Source organism: Ochlerotatus camptorhynchus, unplaced genomic scaffold (genome assembly GCF_037179485.1).
Source record: "Ochlerotatus camptorhynchus isolate MF236.1 unplaced genomic scaffold, CSIRO-AGI_Acam_v1.1 ptg000112l, whole genome shotgun sequence".
In the NCBI taxonomy this organism is placed as follows: domain Eukaryota; kingdom Metazoa; phylum Arthropoda; class Insecta; order Diptera; family Culicidae; genus Ochlerotatus; species Ochlerotatus camptorhynchus.
Window position 1 is genome coordinate 88,855 of NW_027040602.1, and position 23,781 is coordinate 112,635.

Consider the following 23,781-nt stretch of genomic DNA (forward strand, 5'->3'; position numbering starts at 1 on the left):
GCTGCATATGAAATTGAATAAAATACGAGTGAGCATCGCGAAAAAAAGCGACAATTCGATCCTGTTGATGGTAAATTTCAACTGGTGAACTGCAGAGATTGGCTTAAATATTGTGGTGGAATCACGTTATGTGGGAAATCGGCTGAGAGTTTCAAGTTCCACGAAAGTTTAGTAAAATACAAGATGATTTAAGTACTAAATATGTACTGCATCAAATTCAATGCATCTCTGGTGCACTGGAATCCATTTTAAGCATTATTATTCAATATTATTCTCATGAATGCTTGATCATTGGAAAATGAAAAGACATCTAATGATAGGTAGTTTCGTCTCGTGATAGTGAGAGGACCTGTTTTCTCATTTTCACATGACGGCCGAAATATTTATCAGCTCTGATTCCGTTTCAATGCACACCCCATGTCTAAAGTCGCAGATTAATCAATTGTCATGTACATCGGGTTTTTATTCATCAAAAGTTAGTTTAGTTAGTTAATGCTTACACACTTACATATCGGTTGGTTGTGAAGTATTCTTTTGGATGGAAATTGAATTATTTACAATTTTACATACAAACAATAGCCTGCAGAGCCTAAACCTCCCCATACACCATCCGATTTCGGAATGTAAGTACCCATACTAACATTTGGTGAAGAAAAATCCGAAACAGAGTTTCTGAAATTTCGGTTGTTTGATTAGCAAACATTCAAGATTTGTCGGTTTAGGCTTGATTGGCTGAGCCTGTATGAAGTTTGAGTAATTTTAGAAACACTTATCTTTCTAGAATAATATTTTTTTAAACTGTTGTTCCAATGCACGCATATTTTTTTCTGTTTCAAATCATGTATCGTTCATATGCTTTAAATTTCACCAAATTCTGATCGCTGCGAAAAAGTTAGAACAGTTCGATTGGTTTTTATCCATCTAAGAAAATGTATGATTAATGTATTTTGGAATGCAGAATAATCACTTCCAATTAATCAAAATAGCTTGATAAAGAGACTAATAACTGCAGAATAAAAATCCGAAGCAGTAAAATTTCCCAATTTTCTTAGATGTTGAAAAAAAAGCAGATTTGCCCCTTTTTGTGAATGTTATAACATATGTGTTAAGTTAATAATTTATTTCAATTAAAAATCAGGTTAATTTCAGCAAATTTGTTTAATTGGGTTTTAAGAAATAAAAGTGAAAAATCATGATATTGCATATCATACAGCAAATTAAAATTGAGCCTGAACAAAATTGATCAATTGATCCACATGACCATTTTTTTTTTATTAAAGATACTTTCCAACTCTTGGGTCATTCCTGACTTTTCCTAAGATGAGATTTGAACTCGTGGCTTTGGCGTGAGATGTATAAATGTTAACTACTTCGCCGATGCCGTCCCTTAGTGTTCTAGAAATTGATTAAGTGGCTTCAGATTGACAACAGGCACTTGGATGTTATTACACTTGGCTATTTCTGCAAGTCTCCGTTCCGCAATCGAGTGCCAATCACCAACACCAGGGAGGTGACTCCATTCCTGGACACTAAGGACACTAGATCGCAAACCGGATTCACCGACTTTTATTCCCTTTCGAAGAAAACGTGTTGTGACCAAAGATTTTTCGTCTCAAAAAATCCAAACAATCTCAGCTGGGATTGAACCTAACTTGGATTTGTATATATTTTCATGTATGATTGATCTGAGATACACAACACAGAAAAATTATTCTTAAAACTGAGAAAATTAACTCGTGTGTGAATCTTGCAAACAAACCTCACGCTTGATATTATCATGCATGTTTACTCACAACGCCAAAAAATCATTGCAGAACTCTATAATCGGTCAAACGTCAATTGATATGAATGAATGACATCTACTAATTCAAAAACAACAGTGAATAATGCCAAACCATCGATCAATGAATGTTTGAACCTGAAAACTCATGGGTGATTTTTTCGTAGTTGAATTTTGCATGGCAAAACTCATAAGCGATTAAAATCACGCATGGAATTTGAGTTCTAGAGTTTTTCCGAGCACTCCTCACAACACCCGAATATTTTCTCCATCATTGAAAATTACGCCATAGTTTTCCTAACAGCACGTTACCGGTGCTGTCCCTAATTAGAAACGACCTTTCCCAATTGGACCCATTGAACCTTCTCTCCATTGAATTTTATCTAGCAAGAAGATTTTTCTCGCTGATAAGCACTCCATAATAACGAGCGCCACACCACAATCGCACTTGTTTGCTTCAAGTTCAAGTTGTCGCACCATTAAGTAGTCTTGGGTTGGTTTTGTTTGCTTTTCGAGCTGCTTGGATGCAGTAGACATTGTGCTTCCATTTCAGGTAGTTTTAAGCACAATTATAACTATTATTCCGGATATACACTTAAGCCGACTACGAACATTTCCAAAATGATTCACCATTCTGTCTGATTCGTATTCAATGAAAATTTCTTAAGAATTCATTCATTAGTCACTTTTTGCAATCAAGCTCATCAATTTTCGTCCACTTATTCATGATCTCCATCGCAACATAAATCTCACTTTTCAAACGCTTATCATCAAAAACTAACTGCAAATCACACAAAAATAGAGAGACGACTTTGATTTCGCACAACCCGGCGGCGAGAGCTTTTTTGAGCCTGAAACCGTTCGCGCCGCATTCAGAACTGACGACGGAGCGCGTGCGAGTTGCGTGCCTCAGCCTACTACTGCTGCTTGGCGGTGGATGACGCGAGCGATGGCTCTAAAGCTTTGCACCTTTGATACGGCAAGGTTTACTGCGACTGAGCCGTTGCCACGCGCAAGAGGAATGGAGTGGGCTCCAAACACTGAACAGGTTGCTGAGGAAAGGGGTGCTAGTCGGTGACTTTTTGTTTTTGCTACGTTCTCAAAGGCATACAAGCCCGTTGGTAAACAGAGAGAACCATCAGGGGATCCCTTCGGCAATATTTTCCAGACATTGCAGATTGATTGCGGTTGCTCTTGGAGAGTAGGTATGTGTAGTAGCCAGTGCAGAAGACACGTGCTTCCGTAACTTGTTGATTTTCTGGTTGTTATGACGGCCGATTCAAAGGGGAACGAAAAAGTAGCATTTCAAGATGAACCTTTTGATTGGCCTGATCCTATTGAGGACAACTGTTACGTGTGTGTTGTTCGATGGAATGTCATATGGGACAAGGTTATCGATCAAAGATGCCCAGGAGAAATGAATCAAGTATTTTCTGGAAATGATTATCGAATTTAAATTTTCAACTATTTCATTTATAACAAAAAAAAACTTTCTGACATTACGTGATTTATATTTCAGATTGAATAAATTTTAATTCGTCATCACATCACATCTTTCTTTATGAAACCTGTTCGATTTCCAACGTATTGCCAAAACTTGATGTGCGTGGAATTATGCTTGTCAAAGAGAATTTTCAATCAAAAGATTTGCATACATTTTGCTTATTGCAGACATGGGTGTGAGCGATTCCATTATCTTTTTCTTCTTCTGTCTTGAAATCCCCATTTGTCTAAATCTCGGAAAGAATTTTATCATTTGTCGCTGATAGTAGATTTTGGCTCGTGTTACCTGGTGTGTTATTTGTCAGTGAACATTTACAGTACCGTAATACGGGGGCAAATTGGTCACTAATTACCGTAAATATAGAAATACATTTCTATTTACAGGCCACTGACATACAAATTATATTAAAATCGGAAATTATGAGAGCTCTATCGTTCTGCATGATTACTTATTATATTGGATGTTTTGTATTGTAGGACATTTTTAAAATCTCAAATTTTAAACTATCAGGATGGGATGACACAGTGTCTTTGTTAGAATAAAATTAAATAGAAAATTAAAAAATCGGCGGTCACGAAACATTCACCATTCGAAATACTGGGCTTTTCCCGTCATTTTTCATACTAAATATGGGTCAAGCGTGGAAAATCGAAAAAAAAAAAATGTTTCGAAAAAGTTAATGTCAAAATGACGGGAAAAATCTTTTTTCGAATGGAGAAGGTTTCGCGAATGATTATTTTTTTTGTTTTAAAGCTATTCATCACGACAACGGGTGAAATTAATAAACCCTTCAAATTGCAGCCGAGTGCATTTCTAGAAATAATTCAAAAAACATTGTTTCAATGGAATCCCTGTACAATGTGTATTTTGTAGGCAGAAATTTCAAAAAATATTTCCTTAAATGCACAGTTGCACCTAAATGTAGTAAATTTTTAGAACATCACTGGAAATCTCGTGAGAATCCATTGATCTCTTGCTATTGGAAACATTTTAAAATTACTTAGGATGTGTTCCATTAGGTGAATTTTCACTTGAATTTGACAGATTTCTGACAGACAAGGAATCAATTTTTTACAGACACCTTCTCGAAAATCAACCCATCAACAACGGAGGGGTTTTCGAACATCTTATTTTATTTTCGAAGTGTCAAATTTAATATAATTTAGATTGATTGGCAATTAGTTTAGAATCCCACTTTCAAGCAAATGAAAACAATCGTTGCAGCCCTTTGATCGTTTGTTTGAAAGCTGATGGTGAATAAAATTGAACATCAGTTGATTAAAATTGAAATCATTGGAGTCTCATGATGAAATGCGATCTAGTAAAATGATATAAGTTTTTTTTTTCATTATTAAAGAGATTTTTAGCCTTAGGCTAGTTCATCTCTACAATGATATAAGTGAGAACAAAAAACGCAATGCATAATGATCAAGTTCACAACGATGATCAATTTGACCCCGAATTACGGTCGTTGACCATGACACTTTATTAATATAGATTTTTTTTATGCCTTTATTTTACGACCTGGAGGATTTTTTGATATCAAACATCCCAAGCTTTCGGTTGCTTTTAGTCGAAAAGACTATGGATGAAATTGATTTGCGCTTTATCTCCAGCAGCGGCGTCATTAGTTCCTATCGATACTCGTTTTATCTTATCGGCTTCCCCGTTCGGTGACATTGAATGAGAAGCGTAAAATAAGCGAGCACAGGAATTGAAATCGGAATGCTATTTATGGTAGTACTGTATGTTAGATATACCAGCTTAGTAAAGCAGCAGTGCGGTGGCGCCGTTATCAGCACTGACTACGCTAATGCTCGCACGAAATCTTGCGAAATTTGTCAACTGTAATATCCAGATAACAGGTGAGCTAAATGAAATGATAACTGGATTAATTGGATTTCCTTACGTTTGTGTTTTACTTGCATTATTTTTATGGTAACCGCGTTTGATAATTGATATTTAAAACATTACTTCCATAATGAACGCAAACTGGTAACTTGCGAGTAATGAACCAGCTACAGGCTGAAAGTCTCTATAATAAAGCCATAAAAAAAAATAAGGCCGATGAGTTTAAATTTGACAAAAGCGAAACATACACCATTTTGAAAAACCCATCGAGGTTTGCCGTGAATTCCAATTATCGATAATGATTGCTACGACAATGATTAATAAAGCTGGTCAGTTTACTAGCAATTCATTAGAAATTGATGTCCACAAAAATGATAAAAAATTGAAGGGCATGTCTTAAGGTTTTAGAGCTACCCAAGAAACCTAGGCCTGACCGTTAGCCGCTAGCTGTTGTTGGTTGCAACGAAGTTGAAATCGAGGGGGTTGTTACCCAAGCGAATATGACTCACGATGATTTCCTGAAAGGCGGGTTTGGTATCTTAAAGAACCGTCACCTCGCGAAAATTAAAATTATAGACTGCATTAAAATGCATTCATGTCCTTCGTTGGAACGAAGAAGACCTACACGCTTTCGGACTCGTTTCGTATGACCTTCGCCGGGTCCGTACTATCAGATTACGTCGCGATTGGGATGATCCGACCAAAGGTAATGAACTGCAAAAAATGTAAGCAACTAGGGCACACTGCGGCCTGCTGTGGTATCAAGCCACGCTGTGATCAATGTGGGGAGAAACATACGGAGGGTCCTTGTCGTGCTCCCCAAAATGTCCTTATTGTTTGAAAATTCGCTCTCGCTGATTGTCCAAAGTACAAACAGCAGGAAAAAAAACTCCCGCAGTCTTTGAAGGCTCACCTAGTAATCCCTTCCACCTTCTCTCAGTTAATGACAGGCTCTGACCCTAATGTTGGCGAGGGAAATCATTTCGTTTTCAAAGCCCCACCTAGGAAGCGATCCAAAATGATCACGCAATAGCCTCAGGAGGGCTGTCGTATTGAACCTCGAGTCATCTTGAAGAAACCAGGAAGTAGCGATAAGCCCTTCCATGCCTGCCAGATGCCTGAAAAACAAACTTGTGAAAATCAAATTTAAAGGTCACATTTACATACATTCATATGTATAAATGTTTCCTCCTATCATCAAACCATATGACGCACACGCTATCATTACCGGACGTAAGATACTTGGTAGTGTCGATAAAAAATAAAATCCCATCTAAATTGAATGCTAAAACAGCTTAGAACTGCTTCCCATGAAATGGCCACAACCATTGATGCCTCATGCTACGAACAAAATTATGGAGATGAAAGTCTTTAAAAAACGGACAAAATGGCATACTTCCAACGTGAAATCAGCAATATTGACATCGATTCTATTTGACAGGTGCCATACTGCCCTGAATGAACGTCAAGCACCCTTTCTCTCGCCATAGCGAAATTGATAAATGTTCTACCGGTAGCTTACATGCTACACGCTATTTCGTGGACGTTCTTCCGGATCTCACCCGAGATCCATCCGGATGATGCAAGTTTTCGCCGTTAGACGCAGTTCGCGCTTTTTTCAATTATTTCAACTGCGGTAGTTGCTCTTTTTTACTGAACTGTTTCTCTCGGCTCGAATCACGTCAGGGAAAATAGGGTTGACCTTGACGCGTTCGGAGATGAAATCGTAAAGATTCAGATAAATCATTTTACTTGGATACATGCGATGATTAAAAGCTTTGTTGGCGATTAATTAGCTCTGCATAAGAATCTGCTTACGGTGTTCGGGAAAGAATCAAGCAGAATGGGTAATTATCGACCGGCCAGCAAGTTATTTGGTACAGCTTAGACTGATTAACCAAGCAGCATTATGTGTGACTATTGATCATTTTCATTAAGGACTGCTCAAGTTATAAAACGGACACACACTTTCAATCCCAACTTTTTCATTTGACTGTTTACCTTAATGCTATCTTCGGCAAGTTTTTAGCTCTACCTCCTTCTACGCATTTCAAGCTTATTGCTTATCGCATATTAGCTTATTGCGTGCTCTCAACTTAGTGTTCTAGATGCACTTCCACAGTTATTAATTGAGAGCTTTTGATGCCTGTACCATTTTTGCATTAGTACAATCAGTGTGGCAAGTACAATCATACTCTATGCCCTGGGAAGTCTAGAAATTTTCCTATCCGAAAAATTCCTAGACCGGACCGGGATTCGGATCCAGCCACCTCTAACATGGTATTGCTTTGTAGCTCAATAACCATGGCTTTAATGACCAACTAGTTTAGAAAAACTACTCATGGTTTGCCAAAAAATGTCCAAGAATGTATAAAAAAATTACTAGCGTAATTTAAATAATAATTTAATTTGATTTTGAATATCCAATCGGGCAAAACTAAGTATTTTTTTTTATTTCTAAGACAATGAAGATGGTCTGGAACGTGTAATTCTTGTGCTGAATTACAATTTTAATAAAGAGAACAATTTTTGTAATTCGAAATTCGATACGAAATTACAATTTTAATAGTTCGGATAAACCTAAATTGCAATGGAAATATAATATGATATAATCGTTGACATCTGATTGGACAGAATTCAGTTCATCCAACAATTTTCCTTACATAACAGTTGGGCGATGCGGAGAGATTTATTTTCAACGTTGCCAGCGCTGAAATAATCGATTCATAGCCTTCGGTTGGCAACAAGCTCTAACAAACTACATTTTGCGTAAAGCCTAATCATGACTCTTCGATTGTTGGTTTACGTTTGAAGATTCGTTTAAGAGAAGGGAGAAGCATAATTAACCATTTTTTATGCAAACGTTTAGAGAAATAATTTTCATGGTTAGATTTTGCTCGATTCAGGTCTTAAATTATTCGGATACAGACCTCAATCCGTTTCACCCAGCATGAAAGTTAACAGTGAAGGTACATTTTTCACACACACTTTTAAGTCCTTTTTGGATTTTTGAAAATTATTTCCTCATGGCTATTTATTAAGAATTGATGACCTTCAGCGTAAAACATGCAAACATTTAGGATCTTCCTCCTAAGGTTACATACAAGGAGTATCCACAGAATATTGGAAACTTTCCTTAGGGAATTCAAGGGTCTACTAGATCTACGTGGTGAAATAAAGTTTCATGAGAAGATTAGAGGTGCTATATATTATAGGTGAGATTCGGTAAGGTTAGGATAGTCCCGTGACTTTCTTCAAAAGTCTTGTTGTGTCCATTAGATGTAAAATTTATACTAGGATTCTTTTTCCTTTCAAAATTTTCCCTGGAAATTCAATAATAACCTTCCCGTAAAAGATACATGAACTCGTTATATCATATTTAAAAAAAAACTGGATAAACATATGCTTACCGGCCTTAATAGAAACATAAACTATTTACTGTGAGGCTCTTGTATTTCGATGATAGTTTATGAGGAAAATAACAACAACCTCTAAAATTTGTCATCTTCTAAAATCTAGAAAATTACAACATGCAATATTGGAATTTATGTACGTCAAGCATTAGGTTATTTTACATTTTACTAAGATCATTCGGGATTCTAAAATTTCATTGAAATGTTAAATTTGTAAAGCTACTCGTCGAGTTAGATCGACGAATTCCGGAGATAAACTAGCCATAGGCTAAAAATCTCCATAATAAAGAATTTAAAAAAATATATCGACGGATAACATATCAAGGAAGTGTCAATATATATAAAATCCTATTCTCACAATTTTTACCAACTTCCAGCATTATTTTATATTGTTTGATAGTCCATTAACCGTCGCTGTTCCCAAGGTGAACCATGTTTAAAAATCTGGTAAAAAATAAATAAAAATAAATTGTCGCTGTTAACTATGTTTTTCATATAAATATGTTTTGGAACTTCATGCTTGGATCTGGCAATTTAGCTTGCATTGTGGTGTCCGTTAACACTTATGCTGTTTTACTAGTGCTGGAGCTTGTCAGCATGATGTTTTTCACAACTGATGAGGCATCAACATTTCAGGCACGAACTTTACCGGTTTACTCCAATTATGGTTAATCAGCATTATGAACCAGCACTAGTGTAAACTACCCAAGAACTCTCATAAAACCAAAATTGTTATTTGAGTAGAGAGGGTCTAGTATAAGAGAGGAGCGGACTGGCTGGTTTTGGGCCAAACGACCTGTCAAAGCCAGAGCCAATCGAGCAGCGCCTATCTTGATTGCATTGGCAGTGTTGCTAGAAACCACCTAGGTATAGTTTGCAAACCGGCCATGAAGTTCTCGCTAATGATAGGCTGAAAGGCTTTTTACGCATCTGTAGCGAGCGTTTGGCCAGCTCTCAATTTAGTGTTCTAGATGCACTTCCACAGTTATTAATTGAGAACATTCTATGCCAACCAATGCATGAGTTTGTATATTGTGTCTCAAGCATACTGATACTCTATGCCCAGGAAATCAGGAAAATTTCCAACCTAAAAGATTTCCTCGAACAGACCGAAAATTGAACCTGCCGCCTCCAGCTTGGTAATACCGTGCCTTTACTGACTAGGCTATCTGGGGCTTCTTCTAAAGGGCTGGGTATCATCATTTGAAGGAAATCTGTCCACCATAGTTAATGTAACATCTGGTGTGCCACAAGGTTCACATCTTGGTCCATTAATGTTTATTTTATTTGTCAACGATAAAGAACATATTTTTAAATTTCTTCATGTTTCTATATATGCTGATGACATGAAACTTTTCATGGAGATATCTAAAGCACCTGATCTTCAAATATTTCAACATGAAATTGGCGTTTTTTACACATGGTGTTAGAAAAATTTGTTAGAACTAAATATTAATAAATGCAATTCTATATCGTTCACAAGAAAGCACGCTGTAATACACAACACAATTACTCTTGGCCAGAAAACAATCCAGAGATCCTATCAAGTCAGAGACTTAGGTGTTATCCTCGACACCAAGTTAACTTTTGCTGATCACTACAATAACATTATCTACAAAGCAAGCAACATGCTTGGGTTCATTAAAAGATTTAGTTTGCACTTCAATGATCCCTACACAATAAAAACACAGCATAGTTTGGGCTCCATATCATGATACACATGTAAACCGCATTGAATCAGTTCAAAAGCAGTTCTTGTTGTTTGCTCTAAGAAAGTTGGGTTGGACGAGTTTTCCACTTCCATCTTATGAATCGCATTGTATGCTTATTAATTTAGATGAGCTCAAAAAGCGAAGAGAGTTCGCAATGATTGCTTTTATAAACGATGTGATTTCGCAAAGAGTTAACAGCCCAGAGATTTTGGAAAATATAAATTTTTATGCTCCCTCTCGCTCACTGCGGAATAGAAATTTGTTTAGCATCAACTATCAAAGAACAGACTATGCCAAAAACAGCCCACTGAATAGAATGATGTCTTGCTATAATACATACTGTGAATATATTGACACAACAATCAATAAAAGTACGCTTAAAAAACTTTCTTCACGAGGTTAGCTAGGCATCAATAATAAAATATAAATGTTATGCAAATACTTGAAGTAAAATTGTAACAATTAGCGTTTAAGTAAAATTGTAAAACGGTCTACACTGATTGACGACAAATAAATAACTAAATTAACAGGAAAAAATAAGAATTTATAAAACCTAGATACTAAGTAGACAGCCGTCTTAGAGTTTTGATATCTTTTTAAGTCCATGGTCTCAAAAGCTCTTCAAAGCCAAGGATTCTGTGAATTTTGAATAATTTACAGAATCAAACATTCAACTAGGATTTTGAGCCTTTGAAGCATTTCGAAATTAATTTCAAGATTGGTGATTTTTTAATTCTCAAGACATAGAAAACAAACGAATCAGAATGTGACGATTGAAATATTCGAGGGGACTTTATCAATACATAATGTATATACATAATGTATATACATAATATCAATCAACTACACAGTACTGTTTAGCAAAATATCCATGATTAATAATTTTGCTAATCAAAATAAAAAAAAAATCAAGAACATAAAGAATATAAAATTCAGAAATTTATCGAATTATTTTTTCTGAAAATGTATTGAAATTTAATGTCACTAAGAAGCACTACCCTATTGCGAAAAAAACAGAAGTCTGAACTAACAAGCAACGAGCGAGCAGCATGCTTTTCATGCAGATTGTTTTTTTTTTTTTTATGAAGCTGTTTGTGACACGATGGCTCTTTTGGACACTTATTTATGACCTACAGTGAAAAGGCAGTTAACGAAAAAAAAAAGATTTTTACTTTTCTGTTCCCCCTGAAAAAGCTGCATCAATGTAGAAATTCCATCGGGCTTGTGAACAAAAAATGGCATTCAATTTGCACGAGTAAAATGTTGAGCTTTCAGCGTCAGTTGGTTTTCTACTTTCATACATACAACTTAAATGAATGTCACTATGCGGTTACAGGTGGTGGACACATTTTTTCTCTGATAAAATGCTCAAATGTAGCACGGACAAATCGATAAATCAGTTTGATCAGTCAAATTTAAGCAACGTTGCTCAAATCGATTTCGATTGCCAGAAATCAAACTAATTTACCGCGTAAACACTGGTCCCACTGCCAGCGTAGCTTACTCGGTAGACATCTATGGGAAACAACTCGAGGACAGAAAGAGGTGAAGTTCAACATGCACGTGCTGTTTAAATGGTGCAATCAAAGATAACTAGCCAAACATAAACACAGACAGACAACGGCAACAGCATTAACGACAGAGTGTGCTCACTACAATTCTCTCTCTCTCGTGCAAGTGTAAATGGTTGTTACTCTCTTACCGGACAGTGACTGATGTATCGAGAGCTCCAGATTGTACAGACACCTGCTCAAACGTGAATGATACCTGTGGAACAACTTTATATCTGTGGGAAGTGGAACGCGTGGTAAATGAAATGAATGGAACATCGCCTACAGGTATGCTAAATTGTTACCTTTAGCTTAAAAAGGCACTTGTTCGATTTTCAGTGTTAGGTGTAATTCAATGTTAGTTCGCTAACGAATGGTTAGGGCAAAGAAATATGCAATACTTACAGCCATCGTTCTTCATGAGTTGCCCAACGGGCACGTCATCCAACGGACCATTTAACATCGAAGAAAGCAACTCTTCGACGAACTCCCGAACTTTGACCTTTTGGTTCGAAGAAATCGAGGACGTAGAGCTTTGGGCATCATCTGAGTCTGAAAAATGATTCAAAGTTACCCTTAACAAAAAGTTATGCAAGCATAATAAATGACAACATACCGGTAGCAGTCAATCCAAGAAGGCCATCGTTTTTCAAATTCACTGGACCGGGATTCTGCAATCGGCTGGTGAGTTGACCTAGCAACCACTCGCCTGCTTTTTGCTGGATCACCCGACTTGAGTGACAATTTTGACACTCCCAAATGCCGATCGCAGGGATCCACTCGCTGCATTGTTTTCCCTCGCTCCGGCACACTAGTCGCTCGCAACCACGACATGTTGCGAAACTGTTGGTTTGAGAATCAATCAATAAACGTGACCTAATGATGGCCAACTTTTTTTCTATTCAAGGCAGTTATTTACCTGTTTGTGTCCTCGACTTCAATGTTGGCGTTACACATGTAGCATGCAACATCTGGCTTCCGGATTTCCGAGCGACGCCGTTGGCTGAGTTTGCTGGAAATGAGGAGAGAAAAAATTTGTTAGTCGTTTGTCCTAATACTTTTTGAAAGTTTGTTTTTGCAATCGAAAAGATGAAAAGACGATGTTGTCGTTAAAGATAATAAAAGTATTTATACGGTATGGTGATATTGGTTTCAATAAATTATTTTTCTTCGCGAAATATAGCCCGACCTGGAAAATAATCTTGTTCAAGTTTTTACATGTGGGACCCATACATCTCATACAAAAAATAGGCACTTTGTATAAGGTGTACGGATTTCGGTTCATTTCTTAGACCCCTGTCAAGTCACCGGCTTGACCGAGCTGACCAGCCAAAGGAATAAAAATTATTTATTAAATCTTTTGTCCGCTTGGGCACCAGCTATGCCAGGGGCCTTAGGTAAACGGATTTTGGTCCCGCGTAATATACGAACTATTATTTGGAGAAAAACTACTAGTACGCTACAGTATCATTACATTTCTCGTAAAAAAAAACTTGTAAGAGGATATTATTGACAGTTCAGAGATAAAAATAACACTCCAAGTGACAGTGGCAGGATGCTTTTAAATCTAAGGTTGTCAAATATTCTGACACAGGAGGCTATTTTTCTCTAAATTGACAATACAAATCAACGCTTTAGTTCAATATACAGTAATGACCCAATTTTGTCAGCCCCTGCACGCATCACATAACCGTAAATCCAAATCATTCTAATCCATATTTGAGATTAATGAAAGGTATGCTATGGTGCAATAAGACCACTGAAAAAAGCGCATAGGTTTCGTAGAAAATTTTAAAAGATCGGTGTTCACTTTATACAACATTCAAATGGGTAATCAACGGGAGGTTGGAAAATTTGATCATGTTTTTAGATAGAATATTTGAAAACTAACAATCCAGAAAAAAAATGTTAAATATATAAACAGACGACACTGTGCTTGGTAAGGGTGCAGGGTAGTATTTTTGGAATACCCAAACAACTATGGAAATTGCGAACAATTCAGGAATTATCAAATCTTTATCAATCCTTAGAATTTAAACCTTTTATTTTAATCTTTTTCAAAACTTTTACAAACAAAAATAACTACAGAGCTTTCTGAATATTAAGAGCAGCTAAAACTATCACAACTCTAGGAACTTATTGAGCTCCAGTAATTCTAACGAACTATTAGAAACGAATCAGGGAACAACGATTAGAACTACAATGAATGATTGTACTCTGAGAACTTCTTAAACATCCAGCATCTCTAAGAAGTCCAGGATTTTGATCTCCAGTATACTTTAGAGCTCCTGGTCATTCTAATAAATTCTGTTACTCTAAGGTCTACGCATAAAAGAACCGTAGAACACGTAAACACAAGAATTTCAGGGAATCGAACAACTCTTAACTCTTGGGAATTTATACGTTAAAATCATTCAATACTTCCACAGTAACTACAGGTCTCCATAAACTTCGCAGAAACACTTATAATCCCTGAGATCTCTTAGTAATAGTGATGTGGGAGCTTTTACACTTCCAACAATTCTTCTTCTTCCAGAAACTTCTCGATCTCCTGCAAATTGATGGACCTTCATGAGAATTTTAAAATCAACGACTATAAAAATTTTAAAACTCCTGGAATAATAAAAACTGAACGAACTCCGGGAGCCACTGCAACGCTAGCAAACGTTTGAACTCATGAAAATTTGAACTTTTCCGGAACTCAAAAATTCATCCAGCACCTTTCAAATCTGAAGTTATTTTTACCGAAGCTCAAGCAATATGGAGGAGTTCTTAATCAATTCTTAAATATCTTGAGTCTTTAAAAGGTAAACTTCAGTATTTCAAGAAATTTTTCGATCTTCAGAAACACTTAGAACTCCTGAAAACTCCAAGAAATTCTGGTACCATAAAACGGGGGAAAGTTGGTAAATTTTAACCAATAAACTTGAATATGTTGACACTCAAACAAATACCTCTCTAACTTATACCAGCAAATGCTTTTCATAGGTATGAATTTAGTTTTAAAATTACATAAAACAGCAAAAAAGGTTATCTTCTATTTAATTCCACTTAATTCATTTTGGTATCCATGAGAAATACGTATTTCGAATACAATGTTCATTCTTCATCTTCATTTTCACTAAAGAACTTATCAAACCTATAATCGGAACCTACCTAATTCCAAAACCAAAGATTTAAGTAAACTAAAGGAGAAAAATCGATACAAATCTCTTATAAAGAAAAATTCCCAAAGGCTTGGTAGCCATCATAATGAAGTAATGAAATTGAGTTGTTAGCGAAATGCTTTAAATAAAACAGCAAAAAAGGGTATCTTGCATTTAATTCCACTTTATTAATTTTGGTATCCATGACAGATACGTATTTCGACTATATCAGTGTCATTCCAACTAAAAAACTTATCAAAATCTAACTTCAATTTAATCTAATATCATCACTTCATTATGATGGTTACCAGCCTTTGGAAATTTTTCCTTATTAGAGATTTGTATCGATTTTTCTCCTTTAGTTCACTTAAATCTAATCGCGATTCAAAATTAAGTAAAATAAGTCATTCCTCCGCACTGCTCCAGAATAAATGCTTATTATGATCACAATTAGTGGCTGACACGCGTATCACCCGCCCGGGGTGTCAACCAGCCATACTGTATAGAAACGCAGCACCAATAGGGGATCCATCATCTACATATAATTGACGTCGTTTCATTTCTCTGTCGATTCAAGAAAGCAATGTACTCAAAATGTTTCAGAACTACCCCTGGTTAGTTTTTCAGTTTAGTTGCCCTCGATAACATTCATTGTACTTCGTTATTAGCACGATTTGCCTAATGAATATTAAACACCGCTTTTAAAGAGTGCTCCGTCACATCGCCTATTGAAAATATAGCTATAGACAGTTTGACGCAAGTATTCGTTGGAAATTGGAGACTACGCGAAAAATATTCCAATCAAATTCCCTTCACCAGTCGTCGCAAGTGAGAATGTACTACCCATGTACTTGCAGTCGGATGTTAAGTTCTCAGTTTGATGAGGAAGCCAACAGGTAGACTGGTTTATCAGGAGATAGTAGTTTCATATAACATCTCTTCGTTGGTATCATTCCCGACAGATCACAGTGGAAAGCAGAAAGACTGTGACCTCGTACAAGTTTGTCGCCTCATTTCATAGCATTGAATTTATTGGAGCTATTCCGCAAATCAATTGAATTAATTAAAAATTTAATCAACTGCCTAACCGGTTGATCACCATTGCAACCAAGGGATAGGCACCGAGCATTAGATTATCCCAGCGAATGTGCGGTAACGATTGACGACGACAAATCTGTTCATTTTTTTTCCTAGGATGCTTCAGTATGAATGAAAACTATGCGAGGGGATTACGTTCCACGGGAATTCGATTTCAGTTTGTGCGAGTGCATTGATCGGGTGAAGCCGGGAGAACAAAGTTGGCGTAGGGTGTGAAGTGAAGTGAAAATTTTGCAACCCAGCATCATGCGGCGTGGCTTGCTTGGATATGGAGGAAGAGGTGGAGAGTCAATCGTTTGAAAGTGGTTAGTTATTGAACAAGAGGATTAAATAAGAGAGGACAGTATGGTTTTTCATAGAATAGAATAATGGCCGTTAAACAATCAACGGTAACATAGTTGTTTGAACTGCTCTTCTGATCTATAGAGCAGCTTAATGGCTTCTCGATGGTCATTTTGTTAGATATGCAATTTCAATGTTGACCGTTGACGTATTCAAACAAAAATTGGGTGTTCATTTGATAAAAGACACACAAACTAGGCTATGCATTTTTTATTCCAGCTTAAATTTACTGATTAGGACCATAAGATAGGTCACTCTGCCAATATGCACAATTAACAGGTCGATTGCGAGAGTACAGTAACTGTACAAGCTTGATGTATTACGTCAGTCAACTAGTTATTCTGACTACCGTTGAACCATGGTGCATAATAACGTTGTTTTACAGTGTGGGAAACAAAATGTTGGTAATTCAATGTTCATTAAATTTTCAGTAGTTCTAAGTTTATCTGATTATGTGACTAAATTTTGAAAGCGAAGTTCATAACACGCACAAATGTTGACCTAAATGGGTAAACATTGATAACCTATCTGCGTTAATGCAATCTTCGATGTACCCCCCGACTCACTACCTAGGATATTAGTCGCGTAACCCCAAGAGGCGCAGACCAACCGCGAGGTTGCTTTTACTTTTGCGATCCACTTCGAGCGCACACTATTCGGCTTGTCACGTCGCTCGTTGGCTGCTGGGGCCTAGTGTTTTCCGCATGCCGCTCACAGCTGATTCGTGTTTGAATGTAGAGACCTACCCGATCGAGGAGAGCGCGTCCACTGGCTGGAGAAAACCAGTCTGCCCGTCTCACAGAGCGTCAGTATACGTACTTTAGGGCTACCAGATGGACGCGATCGCTGCACGAGCAATCGGTATAGTGTCAAGTCAACCGTTACTGCCAGCCCTAGTGTGGTCGATCGCGTGCGCGAGAGAGCGAGTCCATACGGCTCAAAGGTGGGGCAGCATATCATTATACATGTTAAGTAGCAGCAGTAGGCTTAGCAGTGCGAACGGGTCGTACCTTTTCTGGACTGTACGGCGTCATAGCCTGCGATTGAGCCGCCGTCGTCGTCGTCGTGTTGAGAGGACGCAATCGTTTGCTGAGTGAACAGCTCGTCTCGTTCCTATACACTCGATAGTGCAGCAAGCGCAACCGTAGTGACTTAATGTGGTGTTTTAAACAGAAATCGTGGTACCTACTATACTGTGAACTGAACCGTTGCAGCAGTGACAGTGCTAGTGCTAGTTTGAGGAAACGATTGCATCACGAATAGATCGTACTTGATCATTACGGTATCTAACGTAAGTTAGCTGAACTATCGCGAAAGAATGTGCTGAGAATCAACAAGTCATCATGATTCTTTCTGCATTCCTGGTAGAAACTTTTACCGTGTTGGTGGAGCCCCCACCAGCGATTGGAGGGATAGTTGGTAGGCAACAGTTAGCCTTGGGGAAGGTGCAACCTCAAGCGAACATCGGAGTGTTTATGTTCCTGTTTATGTTCTGCGCCATCGAGGTAGTCTTCATCAAACTCATATCGTACGCTACCCAAACCGAGTCGGACACGAACACATCGGCCACCGTTGGAACTCAAACCTTATCAGAGGAAGACGAATTGAACAACAATAATGTACCGGTAGGGTCCGTGACCCCGACCGAGGATCAACCGGACCGGGGATAAGAGAAGCACTCATCTCTCGTGCCGTTATTTTTCAAGGATAAATCACGCTGCCGACGATGATGATGCTGTTAATACATGCGAAACGACTGTGGACTTCCTGAATGAAGCGCGTGAGACGTGATAAAAAAAAAGACTTCATATCCATTTGGAATACATTGCTCTGGTTGGGCTGAATGAGATAATAGTAGACATTAAGACAAGTGATTGCAGTTGATGAACGAAACTCCAAGAGCAACAGAATTGGAAGGTGGACTGCAATGCTCTGCTTTGGGGTTGTGCAATTTTCATTGGATTAGTTGAAACGAGAGTATTGCCAAAGACACGTATGAGATTCTGCTGTGCGTTTAAGTGTGCTTCTATTCTAAGTGATATTAGTGTTGTGAGAGTAAATTAAAATGACATTTGATTTTGATAACAAAAAACAAGCATAGTGCGATTTACATTTTATCCGAACTCCTTGCGTTTATTCCGTTTTAGTTCTAACAAGCTAAATAGAAGTGGTGGATGAACAAATTAATGGCTCATGCTTTCATTTAAAAACAAAAAAAAAATCTTGTGAATTCCATTGACCCATTGATGACGATGATTTTGAATTTCATTTAATAGTCACTAATACGTGAAAGGTCATACTCAAATGATGAGGGGAATTCCAGTTGTAATTTCAGACACTCATTTGCTATTTATTAAATATTATTATCTTGTCATAGCAGCTTGACACAGACGCGGCATACACATTATAGGCGAAATACGTGGGCCTATCGAGCAATAAAGGTAGTGGAAGGAATTTGTGATTATCCTCTTTCCTCTTTCTTTTCGTAGAATGATTATAAGAGCTTCGGGATTTAGGGTGGTAAACTCAAAGTCGGATTAACTTTCAATACCGAGAAGATCCTAAACCTTTTCTATGAATATTTCCGAACAGCTGGGAAGTTCACTGAAAATAAACGAAGTTTCTAATCCTTGCAGGAAGTTCATTAGGCTTTTTTGAAATACCATCTCTGACAAACTGCTACGAAGTTTTCTAAACTGATACAAAGATCCCTGAAATTTTAAGATATTTGCTGAATTTTAGGATTTTTTTTTTTTGGCTTCTATAAAATTCCCTGAGCTTCTACAAAGTTTACTGAGCTTCTACAAAGTTATAAGTACAAAGTCAAAATAACTGATCTTATAAATATGCTTATAAACAAGCTTCTCGAATTGCTTCGTAATTTGCTACACTGCGTTTCTGCGATTCTCGTTGATTTTCTGTGAAGTTATATGAAGTAGTACTGAACTAGTACGGAATCCCCTGACTTAATTTCAAGTCCATCAAACTTCACTGAAGTGCCCTAAAATTAATAGATTATACTTGAACTTTACGAGGTTCTCTCTAATTACCCAAGCAACTAGTAATCGTATAACAATGTACTGCTTATTTTAACGTCGCATATAAAAATGATATACAATGCATTATGTTTAAATTAAACCGTATAGAATGCAAATTTTCGATTTATATGCGATGAATTATTTTTCCATCGTACTGTACCACAAATTTAATCTGATTACATCGTAAGGCATTTAAATTAAATTTTATAGTATAGATTAAATCGTATATGATGTCAAATCAACTTGTTTAAAAATAATCTAAAAACGAGTTAATAATTTTCTTGTTTGAACGTTTAAGCCATTTTTTATGCATTCTATACAATTTTGTTTGTTTGTATATATGTTGTTTATCATAGATAAAATTTTGCATTCTGGTTGTCTGGGTAAAAATTGTTCCCTTAACTTCTATGAAGCTCCCAAACGTCTACAAAGTTTCAACATCTGATGTATTTCAATGCTCCCTGATACGAAGTTCTATAAAGTTCAAAAAATTTCTATGAAGTCCCTATAGTTATACGAAGTAACTTGCACTTCATGTACATCATTGAAGTTCTCCGGATTTCTAAAAAAATTGCTAAACTTCTATAAAATTCGCTGAACTTCTACACTGCCTATTTCCTGCACTTCTAGAAAGTTTCCTGAAAAACTATGAAGTTCTCTGATAAACTATGAAGTTTCCTAAAGATCTACGAAGTTCCATGATGTTCTACAACATTCCCTGGAGCCGTGTTGTTTGTAAAGCAATCGTTTTTAAATTTTCAAGACCCATAGTCTCCCAAATATCAAAAGATTTCAATTTAAATTATGTAAAATATTGCCCGAAAGTTCTGAAAATTTAATAAAAACTGATTGGTAAACAAAAGAGATTCATTGATTCTAGTGACGGTATGACTTTAGTAGAGACAAAAAGGACCGGAAGGAGCAGGTTGTTTTGACCCGGTTAAGGATCGGGCATCGTGACCCATGGATGACTGTTGTATAAAGAAGTGAAGAGTCCGTGTTTTTAGCACGGTTATCAGTGGAGCACCTTCTCACTGAATGCAGGGAGTATAAAGATATCCGAAACCAGTTAAGAGGAGAACACAATATTTGCAAAATATTGTGTTTTGATAGCAAGCAGAATTAACTAAGATCAATATCAAAATTCGAATAATTGAATATGAAAATTTATTACAGAGGAGAATTACCACAGCCAATAAAGGTTAAAGCCTCTGTAATAATAATAATAATAATAATAATAAAAACAAACAAACAAGAAAAGCTCACATCGGTGATATTTCAAATATCGATCAACAACCTGCGAGTGGCAAGCTCGCTTATCTCATGTACGCCTGTAGGTATACGCGGTACAGTTGGTCACAAGCAAACAGCTGATAAGTCTATGCACAGAAGTCAAAACGATTTGCGGTCTTCGGCAAAGTTGTTCTGCATGAAGAGCTTTTTGAGTGTGTTGTTTAACTCCTTTTAATTCCGTTATAATAGCTTATCTTTTGACAAATACGCATATTTTGTATACTACTTGCAGACTTCATCAGTGGATTCGAGTTTCGAACGCCTTTGGATACGGTTGTCTTTTAAATTTGGTCTCTGTTTTGTGCGTGCGTTCGCTTTCATAGTTTTCGGCTGCATTTGCCGGATTAGCGCTGGCGCTCTGCCTCCCGGACGGTTATACGTGTGTGATTAGTAGTGTTCTCGCTTTCCGGGAAGTTTTAGAATCGAGAAAGAAAACGTGATTCATCATCATCAAGCAGCAGAAGGGATGGCGCAATCTGCGTTGTTTGATTTTTTCTCCCGGACCAGAAATTAGTGGCATCGCAAGTGATAATGTGTAATTTCAGTCCATATACGCGCTGCATGGTGAATGACACAGTAGGCTGCGCTTGAAAGCTGACCTGTTTTTCTTTTGCTGTGTATTTTTCGACAGCGAATTAAACATTTTTGTGTTTTAAATTTGTTAATTTGTGTGCTGAAATTTAGTTTCAAGTGTTCATAAAGTTATCATTTAGTGATGTATCGTGTTTTGCCTTTGATTGCCTTGAGTGACTCGGTTGACCTTGAATCTAACTTCCAGAATCTACGACGCAGCTTCAATTCTATTGTTCGCTGTAGGTTCTCATTGCCTCCCGGGAGCCCGAGTTCGGATGGCACACTTTCGGCGTGTAGTTCTATTGAGTTATTCGTCACCGTGGGCGATTTTGAACCCGGTCCGGTTGGTGAATTAGCCCGGGAACGTGTTGATAATGTGTACGTCGCGAGTTTTGGTCGTGATTCAGCCGTGAATCAGCAATTTTCCACTCGCAAAAGTGCTCGGCTGCTGGTCTCTCGCCGGTTCCGGAGATTGCGAGCAATATGAAAGATGCCTCGCTGGATACGCCCAAGACTGGACGGGTGGTAGCTTTTTTTTTTTTTTCTTTATTATAGAGATTTTTAGCCATAGGCTAGTTCATCTCTTACGGGTGGTAGCTGGTAGCCGCGTACCACCTCCTAGATGACCATGGCAATGCAAGAAAATTTGTGTTCGTTGAAGGAAGTATTATGATAAAGGTGCATCACGAAATGAGCTGCAAAGCTTAGAGAAAATCAAAATTACGGAACGCATGGATTGCAGGATCAAGTGAACATGGTGAAACCAGTCCAAATACATTTTACAATTAAAAATAAAACATAAACTAAATACGTGCCTGGTTTGAAAAGAATATTTTAGAAATTCAGGTTCGAGTAGACTAAAAGATTGTTCTTCTAAATCTTACTAAATGAAAAATGCTCCCGAAAATCAAGATCGCAACCAAATTCCTTAAAATTTGACACATATGTTGGAAAACAGGTAGCTGTAATCCGTTGTAGCTTGAAAAATGAAAACAGTTTCATTTCCATGCCATGTTCTGCCCGTGGAGCAAAAGGTACCGCGCGTACACCTACAGGTTCATGTGAGATCAGCGAGCTTGCAATGCGGAGGTGATCGACTTCTGAACATTTTTTTAAAATCTTCATTAAGGAGATTTTTAGTCTTAACAACACTACCATATGGGTCATTCCAGCTCAAGTGGGTACATAATTTAAAAAAGTGGTGGTCAATGTCACCGATTTGAGCCAAACTTGCCCAAAACACTTATTTTGGCATTCTGAACAAACGCTTTTTTTGATTTTGCTCTAATGTACCTAGATCCTTCTGGGCTACAACCCTGGATTTCCGGGATTTTTAAAAATTTCAACTTTCAGAAGAGTTTACTCCACATCAAATTAGCTATTCGTGATCTTAGAACGTCAATTTGAAGGTTTGTTAATGCAGATTCTTATAGGTGTACCCAAATTTTAATTAATTAGTTAATTTATCTTTATTAGGGAGGCTTTCAGCCTGGGGCTGGTTCGCCTCCAACACCCAAATTTTGTTTTTGTTATAGTAGCTATAGTAAACAGTCTGATTACCAACAGGTATCCAAATTGTCAAAAAATGGCCTATGTTTACCATGGGTGGGATGTGTTTCCAATGGCAAATGATTTGGACAAATAGCTTTTGAGATATGACCAGATGATTGAGTGGTAGTTTTGAGCTTTTCTGGTGGAAAATCAATGCTCTTAAACATTTTTTTCTTGAATTCCTTCACGCCGATGGCACAATAATATTGTTATTTATTTTTCACATGGCAGGATTCTCATTATATGAAATCATAACTAGCTCATTTATTTACTTCTTTCCATAATTTAATTGTGGTTCTAAAAGTGAAAAATTTATTCCTTATGGGATACAGCCAAAACGTCGTGCTTTAGAAGTAGGATGAAATCAGATAGATTAGCAGGTATACACAATTTCAGTTTGAGTAGTTAATGTATTTTTTAGAGTCAATCTCACGAGCAAGAATGCTTTTTTTTATTATTGTTAAAAAGAAAAATAAACGTTCGACCTTTATTTTTCATTTTTTGAAAACACACATTCCATTCATGAACGTGTCATGTTCTTCTTCTAAGCATTTGAAGCTTATTGCTTATCAAGTAGAAGAGTTTTCCAAAGTTAGGTGAAAGTTTGAGCCCAAAATATTAAGAAATAAAAAATCTCACAAATGGTGAAAATAGGTATTTTTTTGACAATTTGGATACCTGCTGGTAATCAGCCTATTTACTGTAGTTACTATAAATTTGGGGGTAAATTTGGGTACACACCATTTGCATTAAAAAACCTTCAGCTTGACGTTCTAAGATCACGAATAGCTTATTTGGTTGTAGAGCAATCTCTTTTGAAAGATATATTTTTTTAAACTCGAAAATCCAAGGTTGTAGCCGAGAGGGATCTAGGCACTTCAGAGCAAAATCAAAAAAGGCATTTGTTCAAAATAAGCGTTTTGGCCAAGT

General features: G+C 37.1%; 1 protein-coding gene across 1 annotated transcript in view; it reads right to left on the bottom strand.

Moving 5' to 3' along the window:
* Nucleotides 1–23,781, bottom strand: part of LOC135699580 (titin-like) — an 89,153-nt gene that overhangs the window by 38,323 nt on the left and 27,049 nt on the right. Inside the window, exons 2-5 of the mRNA XM_065219857.1 lie at nt 12,730–12,822; nt 12,427–12,653; nt 12,216–12,362; nt 11,963–12,046 (exon numbers count right to left, since the gene is read on the bottom strand). Coding sequence (XP_065075929.1) covers nt 11,963–12,046; nt 12,216–12,362; nt 12,427–12,653; nt 12,730–12,822 — 551 coding nt within the window. The remainder of the gene's footprint in view (nt 1–11,962; nt 12,047–12,215; nt 12,363–12,426; nt 12,654–12,729; nt 12,823–23,781) is intronic.